Source organism: Linepithema humile, chromosome 7 (assembly GCF_040581485.1).
Source record: "Linepithema humile isolate Giens D197 chromosome 7, Lhum_UNIL_v1.0, whole genome shotgun sequence".
Lineage (NCBI taxonomy): Eukaryota > Metazoa > Arthropoda > Insecta > Hymenoptera > Formicidae > Linepithema > Linepithema humile.
Window position 1 is genome coordinate 19444895 of NC_090134.1, and position 22214 is coordinate 19467108.

The 22214-nt window shown below is 33.0% G+C and overlaps 6 protein-coding genes across 9 annotated transcripts; 3 read left to right on the forward strand and 3 right to left on the reverse strand.

Annotated features, from left to right (window-relative positions):
• Nucleotides 1-3847: 3847 nt before the first annotated feature.
• LOC105668343 (ribosomal RNA-processing protein 8) lies at nt 3848-6149 on the forward strand. 2 transcript variants are annotated; one of them, XM_012360678.2, is made up of 4 exons: nt 3848-4102; nt 4475-5397; nt 5471-5710; nt 5789-6149. In XM_012360678.2, the coding sequence occupies exons 1-4, from the start codon at nt 4031-4033 to the stop codon at nt 6006-6008; spliced, it is 1455 nt and encodes a 484-aa protein (XP_012216101.2). In that variant the 5' UTR covers nt 3848-4030; the 3' UTR covers nt 6009-6149. The 2 variants fall into 2 exon arrangements, with proteins under 2 accessions (XP_012216101.2, XP_067214722.1); XM_067358621.1 differs by having other exon boundaries at nt 3849-4102; nt 4447-5397.
• Nucleotides 5407-11058, reverse strand: mus301 (mutagen-sensitive 301). Its single transcript, XM_012360873.2, has 15 exons — nt 10047-11058; nt 9789-9964; nt 9524-9700; nt 9361-9460; nt 9075-9271; nt 8854-8999; nt 8518-8755; nt 8303-8443; nt 7817-8216; nt 7590-7747; nt 7417-7512; nt 7172-7345; nt 6978-7091; nt 6735-6869; nt 5407-6645 (listed from the first exon to the last, which is right to left on the reverse strand). Exons 1-15 carry the CDS (start codon nt 10846-10848, stop codon nt 6553-6555), a joined length of 3147 nt encoding a protein of 1048 aa, XP_012216296.1. The 5' UTR covers nt 10849-11058; the 3' UTR covers nt 5407-6552.
• Nucleotides 11059-11094: 36 nt separating this feature from the next.
• Nucleotides 11095-13261, forward strand: Noa36 (zinc finger protein 330 homolog Noa36). 2 transcript variants are annotated; one of them, XM_067358630.1, is made up of 6 exons: nt 11095-11362; nt 11424-11598; nt 11685-11912; nt 11999-12163; nt 12267-12341; nt 12444-13261. In XM_067358630.1, exons 1-6 carry the CDS (start codon nt 11243-11245, stop codon nt 12641-12643), a joined length of 963 nt encoding a protein of 320 aa, XP_067214731.1. In that variant the 5' UTR covers nt 11095-11242; the 3' UTR covers nt 12644-13261. The 2 variants fall into 2 exon arrangements, with proteins under 2 accessions (XP_067214731.1, XP_067214732.1); XM_067358631.1 differs by having other exon boundaries at nt 11120-11362; nt 12471-13261.
• Nucleotides 12899-14521, reverse strand: Spase22-23 (Signal peptidase complex subunit Spase22-23). The gene is made up of 5 exons (XM_067358639.1): nt 14055-14521; nt 13750-13825; nt 13460-13546; nt 13263-13366; nt 12899-13176 (listed from the first exon to the last, which is right to left on the reverse strand). Exons 1-5 carry the CDS (start codon nt 14195-14197, stop codon nt 13047-13049), a joined length of 540 nt encoding a protein of 179 aa, XP_067214740.1. The 5' UTR covers nt 14198-14521; the 3' UTR covers nt 12899-13046.
• A 166-nt stretch (nt 14522-14687) lies between these two features.
• Nucleotides 14688-17259, forward strand: Arl1 (ADP ribosylation factor-like 1). The gene is made up of 5 exons (XM_012360562.2): nt 14688-14985; nt 15143-15242; nt 15453-15569; nt 15650-15761; nt 15949-17259. The coding sequence occupies exons 1-5, from the start codon at nt 14982-14984 to the stop codon at nt 16156-16158; spliced, it is 543 nt and encodes a 180-aa protein (XP_012215985.1). The 5' UTR covers nt 14688-14981; the 3' UTR covers nt 16159-17259.
• PolD1 (DNA polymerase delta) lies at nt 15802-22214 on the reverse strand. 2 transcript variants are annotated; one of them, XM_012360551.2, is made up of 14 exons: nt 22041-22214; nt 21524-21623; nt 21230-21341; nt 20932-21104; nt 20592-20851; nt 20275-20501; nt 20040-20206; nt 19705-19950; nt 19327-19629; nt 18778-19248; nt 18268-18674; nt 17538-18191; nt 17304-17423; nt 15802-16140 (listed from the first exon to the last, which is right to left on the reverse strand). In XM_012360551.2, exons 1-13 carry the CDS (start codon nt 22100-22102, stop codon nt 17327-17329), a joined length of 3279 nt encoding a protein of 1092 aa, XP_012215974.1. In that variant the 5' UTR covers nt 22103-22214; the 3' UTR covers nt 15802-16140; nt 17304-17326. The 2 variants fall into 2 exon arrangements, with proteins under 2 accessions (XP_012215974.1, XP_012215972.1); XM_012360549.2 differs by having other exon boundaries at nt 21524-21626.

Sequence of the window (22214 nt, forward strand, 5' to 3'; positions counted from 1 at the left end):
AGTGACAAATGTATAATATAAAAAATAGTGCATAGATTTGCGCAAAGTATAGATTCCAGGGTTTCCAGGGTTAAATGTTCGACGACTGTTTGCGAACGCGCCAGTCGCGATCTTTATTCCTCGAGTCGCTTATCGCTATTTGCACCGCGATTATTCACCTGGCGACAACAAAGGAGCGCCTTGTCATCGGCGGCGAAGATGCGTTCGACGATTCGCGCGAGAGATACGCGATGTAATGTATGTTCGCGACAGAGACTGCATGACGGATTTGCATAAGCACGAGACCGCATCCTCGGATTAACGAAAACGCACGTGACACCGACGAATCTAAGATTGCGCGGCGTCTAAATCTAACCGAGGAAAGGATCTCTGCGTAAAATGGATCAAGGATACTTTCGCATTTCTCAGAATAGCTTAGACCGAAAATTAGATACGTGACGTAAAACTGTGTTGTTCTATTTCGCGAAGAAGTTTTTGAAAATATTAAATTAGCATCGTGATGTTTATTAAAATTGATATAATACTGCTTTCAAAGTGAACATCTATTTTCATATCTGACGTTTTATTATATTATTTTGAATAGCAATTAAAAATTGAAATTTTAAACAAAGCATTATCGCTATAATTATAATTTATGTTATAACTCATTAAAAAGACTAAAATTTACCTTAGCAGACGTTTATATATGGTGTCTAATTATGAAAATGTTAAGAATTAAAAATCGATAAACGTTAAATATTTTATACTTCACGCGAGAATCTGATGCACACGCGAATCTACGATTTATCAATCTGTTTTTGCTAAAGGGTGTCGACGCGACACTCGCTTTTGAGGCTCCAATCAATGTAAATCCTTAGCATTGGCCCGAGCATTAACTAGCTGGCAGACGAGCGCAACGAGCGGAGTCGCGATGTCTCAACTTACGTCATTCGCGAACGAGAAGAGAAGCGGCTCGCGATAAGGAGAACGCAACGCAGCTTTTCATGAAGAAATTAACTCCGCGCTCGCATCACTCCTTGAAGCAGTGTCACAATTAAAAAAGATTCTTTGAAGTTACAATATTTCCTTAAATTTTTTAAAATTAATTTTCGTTTAAATTTTTTTTATAGTTATTTGATGGGCATTAAATAACAAATGCGCAGCATTATCGTCGCTTGGTAGAACGCAGAAAAGTACACAATCTCAAGAAAAAATAAAAAGAGAGATATCCGCAGTTGTGATGGCAATTATCGCCGTCCCCGAGAAGAGAAAGATATTAGGTCGCGAGCTTGAAGCAAATCACGCGTTCATATTTTCCACATATGCTGTAAACCGCATATGCAAATCGTAAAAACAGAATATTTTTTATTTCAAAGGAATACTGTGCATTTTACGCGCAAATATTGTACAATGTACACAGTCAATCGCAAATAAAGGAAATTGATTCATTTTAAAGTTATAAATAGAGATACGTTATTTGTATAATATATATTATGATACAAAGAATTGAAAATTATATGTTAAAAAATTATATGTTAGAAAATTATATATATATATATATATATATATATATATATATATATATATAATATATATTATTATACAAAGAACGACATATGTCGTTCTTTGTATATGATTCTTTTTTGCTTATTATATGGTCAATGATATTATTTTGCATTCTTATGTCCATCAATATTGCATAAATTATTAAGAGTGAGAAATTTTTAACACTCGCTTACGCATTAATGAATTATTCATGATCATAATTATATACATAAATTGACATATGATATATTGTGATAAATTTTTGTTCCGAATTCTCGAATTACAAAATGTCTAAAATAAATGTGTGGAATGCAATATCTTTCGAAAGAGTATCTTTGCATACGCGCTCTTCTTTAAAGATTTCTATATTTAAATCTCGTTTCCGTTTACCTCACTTTTATATCTCACTTGTAACGTGACCCTCGCGCGAAAAAAAAATGGGAAATAAAGCAAGAGCGCAAACAGTGCAATGCGAAATTTGAGGTCAATGCGCCTTGCGTCACAGCGTGATTTTTTCACGGCGATATGCATGCCTCAAAATTGCCGTTCCCCGCCCCGACGTGACCTCTCTCTTTGAAGCATACGCTCACCGTTCGTCTGCAAAACCGCCCACAATTTCGAAATCTCGCCATTTTAAATTCGCGTTTGTTGCGCCACGTCGAGTGCATCCTTATCGCATGTTCCCGGCGTATAAAACGTATAAACAAAATCTTTGACGTAAAGAAGCGCGACGTCTGTTTAATTTTGTGCTCAAACTCAACATCAATAAACAAAATCGTCAAACACGTGCAGTGTTTATAAAATATGCTCGTTGTTTCAAACTGACAATGAGTGATCAATTTAATTTTTTAATAGGTCATTGCATTTTTTGTACCTTTGTCGATTACATCTGTCGATGTCCTAACGCCAGTCATCGTCGTGGAAAACGTGTTTAAAAACCTTGATTCTTGACGATGCGGATTTCGCAGGAGAGGAGAAGCCGTCACTGCGGACGGTTTCTCGGTACAAAAAACCTGTTGCTTCGAGCCGCACGAGTCGTGCGTCTCTCGCGCGCCGTCGCCGCCGCCGGCGTAAAAAGCGGGGCTCGCGGCCAAGTTCGCGAGTCACGAAAGCGCGAGCGGGCGGGTGTGGGCCAGCCCGGCGAAGGTGAATTAATATAGAGCGGTGCGTCGCTCTCGAATTCGCAGAAAGTACGCGTGACGTCGGCGTCGCTTTTACCCGCTCTCATTCGACGTGCGATGCGGGTGCGCCGCGTCCGAATGCGAGGACATGTGCACTCGCACGACGCCTCAACACCTGTTAACGTTGGAACGTACGACAGGACGTCGATAGAGACGGCGTGACAACGTGCGACAAGCACTCTAAAAACTATGCTAGACAGTCTTTTTTTCTCGGCCAAGAACCAATGCTGCTTTCCCAGACATCCCCAATCGCACGCGTCGCGAAATCGCGCAAACGCCGGCTGCGGTTTGTCAATATCTCTAGTATTTGACAAGCACGTTATCTCGAGTGTGCACTTACCGTAAACGGCTAATCCCGCTCGCAGCACAGACGACGGCACTCGGCGAACGCGGCGAGGACGACATAACACGCGCACCACACCGCACCGGCCATATTGTTTACTGAAGAAGAAATTCGACTATACTGCCTGCGCTTGCTTCTGGCAACGATGGTGGCGCCATCATGCAATGAGAAACCAGTATCGATATATTTGCATCTTGCGCGGATGATATATTATTATATGTCGATAATATTGAAAACTATTAAACGTCGAATAATTACCCACTAGAAGTGCAGTGTGTTGCCAGATTCTGCCCGGTTTTTCATGCATGCGCGACGCGGCGAACGCAGTGAAGTGTTTCAGTCTAGTAAAAAAAGTATGCCATATGGTACCCGTTCATTTTAAAAAATTATTATTTTCTGAAAAATCAATAAAAAAATAAAGTATATTTACATATTTCTATATGTTAAAAATACAATTATAGAATGTAAAACAATTGTAATATATTTTAAAAGATAAGCTAAGGTATATGATAGATAAACTGAAAAAGGGTAGAGTATGTTAAAATAATGATTTCAACACATTTTTATATAAATAAAAATGAATGTTTTATTTGGCACAAATTGTAAAGAATACCAACATTTGTTGCAAGGGTAAGGAAAAGTGCCCAAAATCTTACCAGTATTCATAAAACAAAATATATTTTTGACAATTTGCAAACAATTTCTAATAATAAATAAATATGAAAAAATATATTAATGCATTTATAAACATTTATAAACTAAAAATATTACTAATATACATCACTGTATTTTCTGTTCCCGTCGTCGACGCGTTGCGCATGCGCGAAAAACCGGGCAGAATCTGGCTACACTGCTCTGCAGAGCCATTAACCGTACTTTCATGCATAGTGGCGACGCAAACGATTGTCATATGTTCAGTTAAGAGATTGCTGAAAGGATTACTTTTATTTAATTTCTTCATTATTATTGAACGAATTAAAAAATGGGCAAAGTTAAAGCTACCTCGCAACAGAAAAAAGCACCTGCAATAAAAAATACGCAATCTATTGTAAAGGTAATAATTTTCTTCATTTCTTGAGGTTCCTAGGGTCACCGCGGCCACGTTGCCAATCGTGGTGTCAGAGGCGAGGAATTACACGCTGAGAATTCTTGCGTGCCATTTTTAAATTTAAGTTATTTCATCAAAATATCTTCTGATGAATGATTGCCAACATGGCCGCGATAAGCCCACGAGCCTTGAATAATATAGACTGCGTTCGCTTTGGACGCTTATGCGCTGAAGCGTCATTCTATCTTTCTTCGACGTATGAGCAAGAAAGATAGACTGATGCTTTCAGCGCATGAGCGAACACAACCATAATGTTCAACTAATATTGTTTCTACATTTTAATTTTCAAGTCGAAAATATAAAATTGTTTTTTATCAGAAACGAAAAAAAGAAAAAGGTAAGAAAGGATTATTGAAAAACATACATAAAAGTGATTTAAACAAACCAAATAGATCTAATGAAGCAGCAAGAGATATATTCACAAGCATACAAAATAGTAAAAAGAAAAAACATAATTTTCAAAATAAACATGCTACAAAAGACATGGAGAGGTCACATACTTCAACAAAATATTCAAAGGATAATGACAAGACAAAAAAGATATTCCAAAATGTGCAAACTAACACTGACAATAAAGGAAAATACAAGAAAAATAAAAGATTGAAACAGAATATTAATCCGACTAATAATATTAAAGAAGCTAATGCTAAAGGAAAACACAAAACAAAAAATGAAAGAGTAAAACAGAACATTAATCAGACAAACAATATTAAAGAAACTAATGTCTCCAAAGTTAAAAAAGATAAAGAATTAAAAATACCTGCAGAAAAGTCTGAAATTGGCTCAAAGCGTACTAAAATAAAAATTGCGAATGTTAAGATGATAAATCGAAAGATATTGAAAAAATTATCTACCAAAACAGAGCATGCGTCGCAAAATCGCGACGCTACATCTACAAAACTAACATCTACAAAAGTACAGCAAGTTGAACCTACGAATATATTAAAATTCAACGACCATAGAATAAAGCTTAACCGATTAGAGCAAATGTTTACTAATCAATCACGAACAAAACAACCTGCAAAAATTCTTTCATTGAGAGAAGTAATGATGTCGGAATTAAGAGCATCTAGATTCAGATTTATGAATGAGTTTTTGTACAAAAATGAGAGTACAAAATCTCGTTTACATTTTTATAACGAGCCCGATGATTTTATAGCTTATCATGAGGGATATAAACAGCAGCTTAAACGTTGGCCAGTAGATCCATTGGACTCCATAATATCATCTATTAAAAAAATGTTTGTGTATTATACCTTGATTTTAAAAAAAAAAATTATGTAAACTTGAATACTGTAATTTTTATAATTGTAGGCCAACTCACATTGTAGTAGCTGATTTTGGATGTGGAGAAGCACGGCTTGCTTCTTCTGTCCCTCATAAAGTACACTCGTTTGATTTTATTGCTCTAAATAAGAATGTACAAGCTTGCGATATAGCTGATTATATTCCATTATCAGAAAACAGTGTCGATGTTGTTGTATTTTGTCTCTCTCTAATGGGAACTAATCTTGATAAATACATAATACAAGCCAACAGAGTTCTTAAAATGAAGTAAGTAGTAATGATATTCTTTATTAATTGAAAGAACAAAAATCTAACAAATCAATATCTTTGTTTCAATGAATTTAGTGGCATATTAAAAATAGCAGAGGTCGGAAGCAGATTTGAGAAGGTGATCGATTTTTTTAAATCAATGAGCAAGTTTGGTTTTAAAATTACATGGGCAGATGAATATGGTACAGCCCTGTTTTACTATATGGACTTCAAAAAGGTGGCAGATATATGTATGGAAAGAAGAGAAGGCTTCCCTCCAATTACCTTAAAACCATGTTTGTATAAGAAAAGATAAGACTTGATGTACGTATTAAGTACTTTTTTTATTTTATTCATAATATAAAATTTAAAAAGGACAAGTTCTGCATAAATATTTTTTTCTTCTAAACGTTTATGTATATTATATTACATTAATAAAAAATTATGTTCCACTCTATTATGTTGATATTACCATCTTCTAAGTATATATCCAACAGTGATTGAGTGATTATTCTATGTGCCTGCTTAAACAATATGCTATTCTTTAAAACATATTGCTCTATTAGGCACAAACCATAAATAAAATTATAGGTAGGAACTTAAAATGTTTTATAAAAATATAGATTAAAAAAAATCATTTTTTATAACAAAATAATAATTTACTTATTTCTTAATTACATAAATGCTTAATGAATATATGTTTAAGTACACAATATATTGTTAATTTATATATACATAGAAATTTGAATTACAATATATATACAATAAAAATTGTTTCTCCAAAAAAACGTTTGATAATAATAACTATGTTTAGGCTTAGAAATCTATTTTAGAAAAAAATTTTGAAAAGTTATTAGAATTTATAAACCTAGTTCTAGTTGACTCACATTTATACTTTCCAGAATGGTTTCAAATTCATCTTTTAAGTCCTCTGCTTTTTGCAGTAATAAAAGCTATAATTTTGCATAAACAAAAAAAATGTGTAATTATATAAATTATTATAAGATAGGATATTTTTATTAATATAGATTATATGACTTACTTTTGCTGCAGCTGTAATTTGTGCTACTATTTTTTTACTTAAATATGGAATTTTGTCTTCTAACTCTCTCGGATCGGCTTTTGCTATAGATTGTAAAGTTTTATAGCCGGCTTTGTACAATTGACGGGCTCTACCCTAAAGCATATATTAAAACAAATATAGATCTATTTTTGTCTTGAAATATATATTATTTATACATAACGAAAGATATGTAACATAATGTAAAGCTAATAATCAACTTACTATTTTAACTGACGGAAGTTCCATTAATGTTTCCAATTCTAATGGACAACAGTAAGATAATTTTTTACTAAATGAGCCCAACATCTCAGTAAATGCCCAAAACTCAGGTAACTCCTGTAAAATAATATATATTCAAATACAAGATGGACTAAAATATTTTATATTCTTATTCTTTTACGATATAACTTATTTACCTGACAAAATCTCACCACACAAGATGCAAACATTGAGGTTGTATTTAAAAGAACTTGTATAATACCTCGATTGACTTGATATTTCTCGGCAACAAAATAAACTGAATGATGTTTCCATAATTCGTGTATTATTAACGTTACATAAAATCTGTGAGTTACCCTTTTTTCGACAGACTACAATCACATTTTTTTTAAATAAAGCAATGCATTTAGATGTAGTCTGAATTATTTAACAACATACTAACCTTAGGCGTTATACCATCACGTAATTTATTTGCCGTAGCTTCTGTTATTCCGAGAAGTCTAGCAACTTGCATTTGACTTTCCGTCAAGTCCATTATCTTGAAAAAAAAATGCGAAATATATAATATCGATATAATATATATTGATGTCTGAAAAATATGAACAATATTATTACCACATCATAATAAATACTGCCGATGGGAGTAATTTGAGATGCGCTGTCGTAAGGTGTGACGAGATATAAAAGATGAAGATTATCGATTAAGATTAAATTCTTTTGAGCTACTTTTAAATCCTTATACAGTATGTATGCAGTTTTTAAATCGATCGGACCTACAACGAAAATATATAAAATTTTATAAAAATAGATACGCGAGATAAATCAAAATCTACTGCTCTCACCTTTCATCGCAGCTTGTCCCAAGTCACAAAGCTGAAACTCAGTTTCACTTGTAAACGTGACCGTTTTCACTCCTTCTTTCGGCGATTTCATTATTTCTTGAGATGGAATGGCAACAGTTACATTAGGATTGCCAGTATTGCCGCCTTTACCTTTTACTTCTATCACACCACATTTTAGTAATTTTGTTACGGTTTCATCTGTGATTGCTTTTAAATTGACATCTATTTTATTTTGTTGAATATTAAGTAGCGTTGCAGCTGTCAATTTCTGAAATTCCGACCTAGTTGTTGCCATATTTAATTGTATTGCACTTAAAATCAGATTGTTCATTCCTCTATCGTTTTCTGTGTGTAAACTACTCAGTGAGTCATTCATTTGGGACATCAAGAGTTCTTTCACCTGCAATGTAAATTACTTCTTAGCACTTCAAATAATTATTTATAATAAATTATGTTAAACTTGAAACCTATTCTATAAAATCTTACCTTATCGATCTCAGATTTTTTACAAATAAGTATACTTTCTCCTAAAACTCCCATACCTGCGCGACCAGCACGACCAATCATTTGTTTGTATCTACTTAAATTCAAGAATTGATTACCAACATACGGACTACGTAATATTACCTAATAAAAAATATATATTATAATTAACTTTGTATTAATGACATCAGTCGCATCGTATTGATTTAATGAATTACCCTTCTCGCTGGTAAATTAACACCAGCTGCCAAAGTTGATGTGCAACATATTGCACATAAAATACCTCCTCTGAAAGCATCCTCTAACAAGCGACGCTCTTCACCTGTAAGTCCAGAATGATGGTAGGCCACGCCAAATTTAATGGTCTTCCGCAAAATAGGACACAATAAACCTTCTTCCGTCTTAAGTGCGTTTAGCAACGTTATTTTTTCATCTACTTTGCACTCACACAAACTTCTGAAATGATAATTTTAAAGTTAATATAATCGCGTTTACGTAGTTTAGTTTTCTTAAAACTATTATTTGAAATAAATATAACAGAGACAATATCTTACTTGGGCAAAACTTTAGTTAATAATAAAGCTACATTTTCACAATTTTTACGACTTGAACAGAATATAAGACATGAATCGTTCGGTGCTACTTCCGTTACCAAACCGCCAATTCTATCTGGATCTAGTATCGCTACATCATCTGAGTACTTTACAACAAAATTATTGTTTGACATTATTTATTATATGCAAAGATCTCATGAAATAAAATTTAATTAATTTACCTTGTAATCTTTGCTGCTCATATCTACTAACAATTCCTCCCTATTCAAGTTGACTACCCAGATATCATTCTCACACTTCACATATTCCGTTATTTCAATCGGTCGAAAGTTTTGAGAATATGTGTCCGCATTGAGAAATTGAGCAATTTCATTTAAATTACCTATTGTTGCGCTCATACCAATTAAGCGTATTGTGTCTACAGAAAAATTGAAACTCTATTTAAAAACATTTTTAGCAAATACCAATATTTCTTAATTATAATTTTACTTAAATATTTATAAGTACCATTAAAGAACATTATCTTTGTAAGAAGCACTTCTAATGTAGCACCTCTTCCCCCAGACTCTCCAAGTAAATGTAACTCGTCAATAACTATAATGCCAATCTAAAAAATATTTGTTGTATTATTCAATTATATATAAGTGTTATATTAAATATTCCAACTTACCTCAGTTAAACAGTTCATTTCTATTAAACTATTTACAAGTCCTAAAGCTTTCTCTATAGTACATATATAAATGCTATTTTTTCTTCGCCGTTTGATTGGTGGATAACGTCCTTTTGCACCGGCATATTCTTCGATTAAAAAACCTAGTTTTAATGCTAATATAGCCATTGATTGAACCTATGCAAATATAAATTTATAAGCTTAATTATACTGAATCACATTGATGGTTTCTACAATATGTTAATTTATTTATTAAATGTTACACCTTTTCCTGCACCAAAGACACATATGGAAGTATAAAAATTGCATTTTTCTTATTAAGTATAATTTCTCTAAGCATTAATATCTCTGCAACCAATGTTTTTCCACCACTTGTTGGCAAAGCATAAATTAAATTCTTCTTGGTGCTAATAGCTGACTTTAAACACTCATCTTGCCATTCTGCGTTAAAAAATATTTTAAAAAAAATTATATTTCCATAAGAATACATGAAAATTTTATTGTCACATAATCACAAACTTACGATATAACTCACAAATTCCTTTGGTTTCTTGAATCAGTTTTTTCACAGTGTCTGTTAAACCATAAAATGAAGATTGTTTTGTGGAACTTTCTTCTTCCTTTTTTATTTTGATCTCTGATTTTACTTCATTATCATTTAAACGCAATTTTTTTCTTGGTATCTTACATTCCTTTAAAGTTTTAGATTTAGTTTTTAGAATTGGTGATTTATCTTTGTCATCTTCTCTGGAAGGACTTATATAATTATTATGCTCTAAAGTATAATCACCAAAATCTGTGATATGTAAAGATGATATATCAGTCACTTTATCTTGGTCCAATATACTATTATTCATTTTATCTAAAGATGTTCTTTCAATATTTTGCTCTGTATTTGCCGGCTCAAATTTTGTGTCTTCTTTGTAAAATGTATCAAACATATCCAAGTTACTGATATTATTGCAATTCTCTGAAACAAGTGCTTCGCTCTGGGAATCAAACTGAGCGAATACTTGATTCAGTAAGGATTTATCTTGCCATTCATTTATGTTAGGAGACGTGCTTTGTAACACTTTTGACATAATTGTTGCATTGGTTTTAATGTTTTGTATCTGCTCGTCAGAAACTTGTGCTGTTGCACCATTGTGCTCCCGAAAGGACTCGCACATTTCGGAGGAAGTATGCAGTCCACTGTCAGTTTCTACATTACACAACAATGTATTATCCAACGATAATAAGGATTCGATAGCGTGCGGCGACTTAGACCTCCTACTATTATTTAAAAATGATATATGGTTTTCTTTATCATCATTTGACACTTCCATCTGACAGATATAAAAAACAAATGCTTGCAAAGTAAATCTGCTCTTTATAAACAATTTTTTAATTACAGATATAAGAGAGCTTTATCACAGAAAACTGTCACACAATTCATTTTACAGTGCTAAAGAAAAATTGCAATATCAGTCGTTCAAATCATGTAATGATGCATTCAAAATGATAACCTCTTACGATCATATGATTTACATAGTGTAGCAGATCTGTTCTTCATAGTTACACATAGTTACACGTAGAATGAAACAGATATATGAAACATTATTCGAGAGCGAAAGAGAAGAGAGAAAAAGTACAGGAGATGCAATTGTAAAGAACAAACCTAACATCTCCAGCAATAGGCAGCCGAATTTATCGTCAAACGTGTTTCATTAATAAGACGAAATGCCGAAAAAGAAAACCGGTCAGAGGAAAAAAGCCGAAAAGCAAAAGCTCCGGCAAAAGGAGATTAGAGCTGCCAAGGAACAAGTTGACTTGGCGAAATTTCCTTGCAACTCCGTGATGGTGAGTTTTATTCGTCGCCTGACAAAAATATTTTACATTAACTTTTACATTTGCATTACAGGAATGCGACAAGTGTAATAAAAAGCAAAAGAGTCGTGCCTTCTGTTACTTTTGCCAGAGTGTGCAACGTTTGCCCATATGTGCACACTGCGGCAAAATCAAGTGTATGTTAAAAACAGGAGACTGTGTAGTACGTCATCCTGGTGTCTTCACCACAGGATTAGGAATGGTGGCAAGTAAATTTGCATCTAAATTAAATCATAAAAGCATTGTCATAAATTTGTAGACATGATGAGTTTTCACAATTGATTGTTTTAGGGAGCTATTTGTGATCACTGTGAAGCCTGGGTCTGTCATGGAAGACGTTGCCTCACCAGTCATGCTTGCATCTGTCCTCTGACAGACGCCATTTGTCAGGAATGTGAGAGAGGTGTCTGGGATCATGGCGGAAGGATATTTAAATGCTCATTCTGTGATTGTTTCTTATGTGAAGATGATCAATTCGAGCATCAAGCATCCTGCCAAGTACTGGAAGCAGAAAGTTTCAAATGTAATAATTGCAATAAGAAGTATTTTTATATTTTGTGAAATTTTGTATTTTATGAGTTTGATTTCAATTCTGTTTAAAATTTTCAGGTCAATCGTGTAATCGTTTAGGACAGTACTCTTGTCTCAGGTGTAAAACATGCTATTGTGAGGATCACGTTCGTAGAAAAGGTTTTAAATACGAAAAGAATAAACCTATTCCTTGTCCAAAATGTAGTTATGAGACATCACAGACTAAGGATCTAAGCATGTCCAGTAAGTATTAATTATAGACAACATTTTTCACAATTAATTTTGGTGATAAAAATGCATTATATATATGAGTTGTTTTATTTATTCGTTATTTTTATTTTTACAGCAAGATGTCATAAATTTGGCAGACAAAACCAAGGTGGTCCATCCGAGTCTGACGATGAAAACGGATATGATTATGGTATGTCAAGTTATATCTGTTACTGAAAAATTATTTCAAAGCTTAAAATATTTATATGTAAATTTTTTTGTCTTTGAAAACAATTTTTGCTTCGAACGATAGGAAATCAAAATTCTTATTATGAAACAGGAGGTTACACCAATGATGATGATGATAATGAAGATGATGATGAAGATGATGACGACGATTATGATGAAGATGATGATGAAAATGAAGAGGATGATGATGAATCATCAAGTGAGGATGAAGAAAAGAAAGATACTAAATTACAAACTTCAGATGCCAATCAAAGTAAAGCTTAACATTTACCTCAAAATATAAAGTAGCAATAATTAAGAATAAAATGTTATCAGAAAATTTGGTATATACAATGATATATATGAAATATTCAGGAAGACAGGAATCTTTCAAAAGAGAAGTAATTTAAAAATATTTTGTAGCAATCAGAAATAAATTACAATTTATATATATATATTCATATATTAAATACGCATATTATTCAAATCTCTAAAATTCTCTCTTTCTGAAACAGCAATATATAAAGAATGAAACACAGATTAAATATTGAGCAAATATTTAATATAATACAAAAAGTAATAATGAAGAAATAAACATTTATTGTATATGGATTTTTTATGCAGCGTAAATAAAGATCTTATAAAATCATCCATACAATTGTAATTCAATTCACACATTTAAATTACATTATACACGTAGTGTTGTATATTCATGTGGAAATTTAAAAGTATGTGAACCAAGAGCACTAACACTGGGTAACAATCCAGCATTTGGAATAATGTTCCACGATAATGTTAACGTTACATTATTATTTCCCCTGCAAAGATACAAATGGTATATTTAACATTTATAAACATATCAACAGGATTTTATTCCTACAATAAATAATTTTATATATTTTACCTGAGGCCTTTACCATCGTCCCAAAAATAATACTTCGTATTCATGTTTTTGAAATCAAGTACAGCATTGTCTCCACGAAGCACTATCTTGTCCCATAACACTACCTGTTAATAAAAATAAAATTATTAGTTATATCTTTTTATATGGAAGTCAAATAAAATTGTATTTTCATTAAACAAATTTATCCAAAAACATACCTGATTAAATTCATTATTTTCTGTCTGATATTCTGCTGTGAGATATAAAAATAATTGTTTAACGTTCCAATTAAACAATGGAGTAAGATTTATAAGTATTTGGTAAGGTAAATAATTAGAAATACATAGATTTTATATAATTGTTTCAAGAAGTAAAATTATCATTGCTTTTGTTTATTTTAAATAGACACGAATAAAAAAATTAAAAGATATTTGGAAAAGATATCAAAATTAAAAGTTTTATTTTAATAGCAAATAAATGTTCAGCTGTAATACTATATGCAAAGGATATCAGTTTTCAAGTCAAACGTTAAGTAACCCAAATCATTCCTTTCCCTTGATGCACTATAATCTGGCACATTTTTTCTGCAAAACAAAATATAATGATTACATAATACGATTATACAAGTCAATACAAGATAACAATTTTTTCAATATGTTGAAACAAGATAAGTCTTAATACTTAAATCATACATCAAGTTTATTTTTTTTTTTTTTTTTGCAAAATACAAAATACAATATGGATCTTCAAGTAGAATCAATAAGCAAGAGTTTAATTAAAACTACAAAATTATGACATATTTATTGTACTTACACAACAACTTTAATAGTTTTTAATGTCGCATTTGCTCTATAATCAATAAATACTGTCGAGAGAAAACAACAAAATGTGAGACAAGCCGACACACTTAACGTATATGCTAAAATAGCATTTCCACGTGTCAAAACTGTATGCATTATTATGACTGTGTTCCAATTCAGACTATGTTACGATATACACTGCCAATACCGGCAGTACTGAAATTCGTTCCGTTATTAATGAAATGGAATGCAATACACTGTAATTGAATAGCATTGAACAGTATCTAGTAACGTCAAGACTGTCAACACGTCATAACTAGTGGCCATATTGCCACTGTGAATTCCATGTAGCGAATATCATATAGCGAATTTTCAAATGAACGGATTTTGATCCATTGCGAATTAATTAATCACTATTTTACTACAAATTTAAGTCTTTTATTGGCGAAGACGATATAATGACATCATTAATCAACTTCAGGTGTTAAGCATGCGAGAGAGAGTAAACATCACCTTTAGACTCTGTCTTTCTCGGAGCCATTTTTAGCCAAGACTCAAACCAAATGATAAATCTTAGCTAAAATGGTTTGAGTCTTGGCTAAAAATGATTCTGTGTCGAGAGAGAAAGAGTCTAAGGACTCATGCTTATTCTGTTTCTCGCATGCTTACTTAGGTAGCTTGTGCATATGTGTGGTACCCCCTACATTCATACTGCTTGCTTCTTGCGTCTCAAATCTGGCCACACTGATGTATACTAAAGTTCAATGCCATAGATTATCGAATAGTGTCCAACCTGTATCCGTGGATGATCCGTGTACAGAGTCTGACAGAGTTGTGAGTGGGTTGTGCGGCCCGGTTACTTGGACACGTTTGTGGTTATCAAGTTTGACAATAAACATCGGGCCGCATTGTATGACTTGGAGTTAACGATTCGCCAACGATGGGTAAGTCGTGGCCGCGCATTTTCTCGTTTATATCGCATGTTTGCACGGTGAAAATAAATAATAACACGTCGCGCAGCACGGTTATCGTATACTACCTGTCGTCGAATTATCTTTTCACGAGATTTATATACGAGATCCTGACGTTGTTTTCTTGCAGGTGGGTTGCTCAGTTATTTCCGTAACCTGCTCGGCAGCCGCGAGATGCGCATCCTGATTCTGGGTCTAGACGGCGCCGGCAAGACCACGATTTTGTACAGGTATGCATTGACAGTCTTCTCAGTGACAGGCTGCCGTTTCTGTTTATATATGTGACGTATTACAATTAATTGTGTTAATTTTATTATGAGTATTGTACGTTTTATATATTATATTGATTGTCAAAGTATAATTGTGTCGATAAATCGATTGTTTATTTATTATAGAATTTTAAACTATAGCGAATTTTCTCTAACTGATCGCTTATTTAGGTTGCAGGTGGGTGAGGTAGTAACTACAATACCAACCATAGGGTTCAATGTAGAACAAGTTATTTACAAAAATTTAAAGTTCCAAGTTTGGGATCTTGGTGGTCAGACGAGTATACGGTAAATAGAGTTTGTGAAAGCTAGTTTTCTGTAAAATCTATGTAATAACGTTTGTATTTCATAAATGAATGTTATTGCAGACCATACTGGAGGTGTTATTATTCAAACACAGATGCAATAATTTATGTGGTAGATTCAGCAGACAGAGATAGAATAGGCATATCAAAGGATGAATTAATTCTCATGTTGCAAGTGAGTAACATCTTCGTTAAAGATAATTTTGCATTGTATATTTTTTAGATAAAAATATCTTTATTTTTGCTTTATACTAGTATAAACGGTCGTCTTTTAAAAATATCACATGTGATTCAAAAATATCCTGTCTTAAAAGTTTTTCATTGGACAGTGATTATGATTATATGAATATGTCTTTAAATAGGAGGAAGAGTTGCAAGGTGCCATTTTGGTCGTATTAGCGAACAAACAAGATATGGCAGGGTGCCTCAGTGTTGCAGAAGTCCATCAAGCGCTTGGATTGGACGCTCTCAAGAACAGAACCTTCCAAATATTCAAAACTTCCGCGACAAAGGGCGAAGGACTTGACCAAGCGATGGACTGGTTGTCAAATGCACTGCAGAGTAGAAAATGATCAATATTATGTCAGAATAATTCATATACAAGCCTTACAAGGGGACTGGTCATACGACTGTCACTTTGAATCTGTGTCACCGGGATTGTTCTGGAGCACAGCAATGTTCTGTTTATTTATTGTAATTATTATTATTTTAAATATCCTTTGTAATTTACAGGAAAAGTAGTCACTACTTTTTCATGCAGAGAACACGCGATAATAAGAAAATCATTTTATCTTTCTATAAGACTTAAAACTATTTAATATAATTAGAGGGTTCTTTTTTCAATTTAGATTTTTTGCACTAATAGGTATCATATCATTGTGCTATATGTGAATAGTCTCTGAGAAGAGAAATAATTTGATTAAAAACTTGTTCCTCACTGAACTCAACATTGCAATTATGTATTTGTAGTCCACTTATAATTATTAATTTACTTCAAATGATCAGTTAAAGAATTGCAATATATTTTATATTTCAAATTTCAAATTGTTCTACTATTTTGACAGTAATTGAACTAAATATAAAATTATGAAGCATTTATAATGAGAATTATTACATACAAATATTGGTATGAAATATGTAACCAACTATCAAATAGAATCGAAAAAAATATTCGAAAAAATGTTCAAATTTATAAAAATATTTCAGCGCTCCGTTCATATCTATACATAACATACTATTATATCGACTTATTTTAAATTGTGAAGTACTTTTTCCAAGCACAAGAATACAAGTATAATAGAAATAAAATGAAATTCAATGCGGATGGGGCACAAACGTAACATTATACTAGCATTTATAAAAATTGTTACACAACATAAATAAAATAAAGTTAATGCTGCCGCGAAGAAATCACGTTAGTGTTAGAAGCGATACCATTTTCGAGTATTTGATGTAAGTTACATCCTAGTTTTATTTAATTCAGATAATTTATTTACGGTTCAATAGTAAATATGCCAAATAATAGATCATGGTTGCTAATATTTTCCAATATACATACTTATATTTATTGAGCAGCGTATTGAATTTTGGTAATTAATTTATATATTGAGAAATATAAATACTATTTCATAATAAATATTTAAAACACTGACTAAACTTATTATGTAAAATAACAGTAATCTTACTATTATGTGTAGCATTTACAAAATGAACCCACCTAACGTACGGCGATCGTTGTTTTTACCATTCCGGAATACCAAACCTTTTGATTCGTTTCACTTTTGCAGTCATATCTATTCGAGATTTCACCCTCATGTAAAATATCGGGCAGTCACGGCTGAAATCATATTAAAAGCAATACTTTTGAGTATTTGCACTGCCATAGATATAGATGTAATTCAACATGCATCCTAAGAAAATGTAGAAAGAATTCAATATTGATGCAACTAACTTGGAGCAAATAACTTCTTGATGAAGACTGCCTTGACATCTCTGACATTCCGTCCACAATCGGGCGAACTTTTCTTCCAGTTTACGTTGGGCCTGCAACTCGTTGTGGAACAACTCGGCCTCTTTAGATTCACAATGCTTGCACACCGCCTTGTCCTCCCTGTCCGGCGGTAAGACGGATTTACAGCCCAAACAGGTTTCCTTTTTACGCGTGAAGGCCGCAAGCGCTCCGACTTGCGAAGTAGCGATGCATCTTGTGCGCGTGTGATCTCCTTTCAGGAGAAGCGACTCCGCCTTATCGCCGAGAATTGGTTCGAAGATACGTACAAGAGGTTTCGCCAGTTGATTTTCCAGATAATAGTTCGTATCTATTGGGATGCTATTTTGCAACGCGTAAACGGGATCTTCCGCTTTTTGGTACGCCGGAGTGCCCCTAGCCGCGCTTGTAAATACATACGCCACTCTGTCGCCAAGTTTCGGCGCGTTACCGGCATCTCGCTTCTTCATCTTTGCCGCCAGCTCGACGTGCGCCTGTCTCGCCGTGTAATCAGTTTTTGTCAACTCTTTTGTGATGACCAATTGAGAGAGATCGATGCGATTACACAGAAGATCGCTTATGATCTGTTTAGCGTAATCCACCGCAGCATGTGGGTTTCTGTAACATTACACATCTGAAACCCCGTAAAATAAGTACACGCATGAGTTGGATGAAATAAGAAGGAATAATGTACCTTTCGATAAGCAATATCTGCAGACAAGTGTTCATCATGTTCGCAACCAATGGACAGTTATCTCTGCGCACCGTTTCGAGACCCTTGCAATCCATTTTGTCGTACTTATCGGGTTTCGTAAAGTACAGACCGGCATAACGTTTCTTGTTGATCAAAAGATACGGGAAGTACACTTTCTCAAACTCCAGTTTTATAGGCTTAATGAACTTGGATGTCACGTATTCGGCCGCCTTTTTACCGAGCTCCATCGCATCCTCTATGGTTTTCACGCCGAATTTCACCATAACGGAATCAGTGTCGCCGTATATAACCATCGCGTCCTTTTTGTATCCGTTTTCGATTCGAAAATGATCCTCCACTTCTTGCTTCGTTTTTTCGATCATGGTACGTCCATAAGAAGTAACGCTCTGTAATTACATTCGTTATTCAGTGTTTCATGATACATTATAAAACAAATCCTTTTTTTTTTTTTTTTTTTCAAATATTGAATTTTTTTAGAAGACAACTTACAGCGGATATTTCCAAGCACGGTAATTTCCCCATCTGTGCACCCGTGAAACCATACACCGAGTTTGCCGAAACTTTTAAAGCATACTGCCTACCATCTAATACTTTTTGCTTTAACGGATCCGTTTCTTCTTTCAATTCTGCTTTCGCCTTTTTTCTGGCTGCCAATAAATTTTCCAAAATTTCGGGAAGGATTCCTTTCCTCGCGGAACTCTTGACGAATAATGAATTAGTGGGAGTTGTCGTAATTTGGTCTTCGTCGATATTAAGCTCCTTTTTTTTAGCAACGGTCAGCAACGTTGTGTAACATAAATTGTGCGCCATGATAATACTAGGATATAGAGAGCTAAAATCTAAAGTAGCTATTGGATCGTTGTAGTAGCCACGTTTTGGTTCTATGACAGTAGCCCCTTCAAACTGCTCGTCCGTACCGTGGCCTTGGTGCACTGGCATTAAATAATCCTTCTCTCGAGTCTGACAACAAAAATAAATGAGTTTGCTTGTGCATCAATGTGCTATTATTTTATTTTTATAATCGTAAACTTATTATACCTTACGTAAAAGTTGAGAAACAACTTTGATCTGCTGACCGCGAGTTAATAAACTAGAAATGGATACTCCTGTAACTCTTGCCATTTCCATATAGATAATTACACACATCAGCTTGTCCAGTAATCTAAGCGGCAAGTACGCATCCTTCAAACAATATACAGCGAGACGACGGCGTGTCTGCGCATTTCCATTTTGTAATCCCGTAATATCCTTGTGGTGAACATCTTCCTTTTGCTCTTGAAGAAAGTGATATGATACCGCATTGAGAGTATAAGATCTGAGTTTGTAATCTCGAACCAAAACCTACAAATACATATTTACATGTTTTTATTGCGGTTGTGATATAAAAGAGAGAATCGTGTTTATTAACTTCCTTACCAACAATAAATCAAACGGAACTCTTCCTTCAAAATTGATTGATTTGTTCTCACGACGACCCAACTGTTTGCTTTGCAACACATGATCTTTGATAACAGACTTTATATTCTTTATTCGACCGAGAAAATTAAAATCTTTAACATTGAGATGCTGCGCGCGATTAATCAAATATGGAAAATCAAAATTGTTTATGTTATATCCTGTAAAAATGTCTGGATCTAATTGTCGCACAAAATCAGCCCATTTCTTGCAAAAAAAAAAAAAGAATAGAAAATTATTAACAAAATGATTTAAATATTGTATCAAAAGTTTTTCCTACGTTTTAATTAGCTTACCTCCAGCATTGCATTTTCTTTGTCAAAGCTCAACACTTGGCTGCCAACAATAGGCGCACAGGTGTCAAGAGTAAAAATATTTCTTAAAAACGGTTCGGACTCTCCTTGTCTTATGACCATATTGGCAATTTGTATCACTGGATCATGTTTTGCTTCGGGAAAGATACCTGGAGGAAAAATTTTCAATTTAATTTGAGCAATAAAAAGTGCCACGATTAAGAGAAAAAATAATAACCTTCACGTCCAGCGCATTCGATATCAAAACTGAGAATTCTGAACGGAGCTATTTTTGACCATTCTCCTTCTGGCGCATGAGCTATGAAAGCATCCCATGCAACATCTACTTCTAATTGACATCGTGTAGTTAGCTCCAACTTATGTCCATACTGACCACGTAACTTCCAGCTTGTTGGTGGCAATTCGATCCAAGAACAGCCGACCACTGATGTGTCAACCATAAACCTTGTAAATATTAAATATAGATATTCAATGTTATGATTTTTAATATAAAATAAAAGTATAACACAAAATTAATAGAATATCAATACATACCGAATATCAAAATCGATGTTACTTTCAAAAGCCTTGTACTGATGATTAAAAGAAGAATAGACCGTGTCTTGTTCCAGTAATCTTTTGCAAGGTGCTATCAATTTTGGAACTGCTACCGTAATTTTCAAAAATTGCAATTTATTGTTTCCACCATATCCATACATTGATTGCTTGTAGACCAGTTCAACTGCCAGAATGGCTTCTTGAACATTATCTCGATTTGATCTCATATCTTTTTTCACTGCTTGATTTAGAGCTTCCTGCATTGAAGAAATTCTTCATTAATCATCAATTTAACTGTAATAATTAAAATAATTTTTTTCTGTTAAAGTGAACATACTTTGAATGGTCTACAGTGATTATTTGTAAAGTTCGATGGTGCTGATACAAACAGATATGGGCAAAAGCCATGAACATGGCAACAAACAGAATTTCCTTCTTCTGTAACGCCAAACATCCTCATTATGGGTACAGGTCCTACATTGCTACCTGGCATTCCATGGAGAGGTTTACCTATGTACAGACAATTATAGATTATCAAACAGTATTAATAATATAATACATTTGTAATTGACGCTACTGTAAATATTGTTCTCACAAACATAGAAAATGAAATATCATTAAAAACAAATTATTACCTATGTAATGATCAATTTCTATTTGCTGAAATATTAATGTATCTTTTTGTGGATTCAAGGGCGGTGGAGGAGCTCTGCTCCATTTTGCAGATGTGTTTTCTTGTTCAGGTCCCTATATATAAAAAGAGAAGAGAATTAAATCTAGATCTTAAATCTTAGATATTTTTACAATAAATAATACATAAAATGTTGTGTGTATATAATACAATATATAGTATAGTATAGTACATATAGTATATATAATACAATACAAAATAGAGATTTTACAATGTTCTTGACATAATCAAGTCATACCTCTCCAACTACCAATGCCTCATCTAGAAAATCATCTTCCATGTAATCCATAGTAGCCAGTTCGGCTTCAAATGAATTAGGTTTCTCCTCATCTTCATCTCTGCTTGATAAGATAAAAAATAAAATAAAGAATATTAAATTAATTTTAAGGCTTATATCGAGAGCATAAAAAATATGATGCAAAAATAACAATTTAATATTGTAAACTTATTAAATACTAATTAAATCTTTCAATAATAAATGTATATACAAATTAATTTCAATAAAAATGCATTAAAATGCCAAATAAAAGAGTATTTGCTTAGATATATCTAATATATATATAAAACATTCTAAATAAGATAAAAATTATTAGGATTAAATAAAAAAATATATATTAGATACTTATTTAATTAAATATTTATATCATAAAATATAAAAAGTATTAAACTTAATAATGTTATTAGGCAAAAATTAAAGAAAACAAAAACTTAGAGGTTAATAAATATTATGCTTTAGTAACAAGACAAGTAGTTACCTAAATTTGGGTTTTTTTGCTGAAGATGTTGAAAAAGGTTTTCGATTAATTTTTTTGCTCATGTTCCTTTCTGCAACACGCAATATTTATGTGAAAAATGAAGCAAGGAATTGCAAGTTTCTCAATCATATATACTATGAAAGGCGGGAACAACGATTTAACTATTTTTATTTC

Bases quoted from the DNA above. Each gene is read 5' to 3' on its own strand.
- LOC105668343 (XM_012360678.2), top strand. From the start codon at position 4,031: ATGGGCAAAGTTAAAGCTACCTCGCAACAGAAAAAAGCACCTGCAATA. The intron at 4,103-4,474 runs GTAATAATTTTC...GTTTTTTATCAG, and splicing joins ATACGCAATCTATTGTAAAG to AAACGAAAAAAAGAAAAAGG. The intron at 5,398-5,470 runs GTTTGTGTATTA...TTATAATTGTAG, and splicing joins ATATCATCTATTAAAAAAAT to GCCAACTCACATTGTAGTAG.
- mus301 (XM_012360873.2), bottom strand. From the start codon at position 10,848: ATGGAAGTGTCAAATGATGATAAAGAAAACCATATATCATTTTTAAAT. The intron at 9,965-10,046 runs GTAAGTTTGTGA...TTTTTAACGCAG, and splicing joins AGGAATTTGTGAGTTATATC to AATGGCAAGATGAGTGTTTA. The intron at 8,217-8,302 runs GTAAGATTTTAT...TTTACATTGCAG, and splicing joins AAAAATCTGAGATCGATAAG to GTGAAAGAACTCTTGATGTC.
- Noa36 (XM_067358630.1), top strand. From the start codon at position 11,243: ATGCCGAAAAAGAAAACCGGTCAGAGGAAAAAAGCCGAAAAGCAAAAG. The intron at 11,913-11,998 runs GTAATAATTGCA...TAAAATTTTCAG, and splicing joins GGAAGCAGAAAGTTTCAAAT to GTCAATCGTGTAATCGTTTA. The intron at 12,164-12,266 runs GTAAGTATTAAT...TTATTTTTACAG, and splicing joins TAAGGATCTAAGCATGTCCA to CAAGATGTCATAAATTTGGC.
- Spase22-23 (XM_067358639.1), bottom strand. From the start codon at position 14,197: ATGCATACAGTTTTGACACGTGGAAATGCTATTTTAGCATATACGTTA. The intron at 13,826-14,054 runs GTAAGTACAATA...TTTGTTTTGCAG, and splicing joins AAAACTATTAAAGTTGTTGT to AAAAAATGTGCCAGATTATA. The intron at 13,367-13,459 runs GTATGTTTTTGG...TTTTATTAACAG, and splicing joins AAAATAATGAATTTAATCAG to GTAGTGTTATGGGACAAGAT.
- Arl1 (XM_012360562.2), top strand. The intron at 15,243-15,452 runs GTATGCATTGAC...TCGCTTATTTAG, and splicing joins AAGACCACGATTTTGTACAG to GTTGCAGGTGGGTGAGGTAG. The intron at 15,762-15,948 runs GTGAGTAACATC...GTCTTTAAATAG, and splicing joins AATTAATTCTCATGTTGCAA to GAGGAAGAGTTGCAAGGTGC.
- PolD1 (XM_012360549.2), bottom strand. From the start codon at position 22,102: ATGAGCAAAAAAATTAATCGAAAACCTTTTTCAACATCTTCAGCAAAA. The intron at 20,502-20,591 runs GTATGTATTGAT...AATATTTACAAG, and splicing joins AACATCGATTTTGATATTCG to GTTTATGGTTGACACATCAG. The intron at 18,192-18,267 runs GTACATTATTCC...GTAATGTTACAG, and splicing joins CAGATATTGCTTATCGAAAG to AAACCCACATGCTGCGGTGG.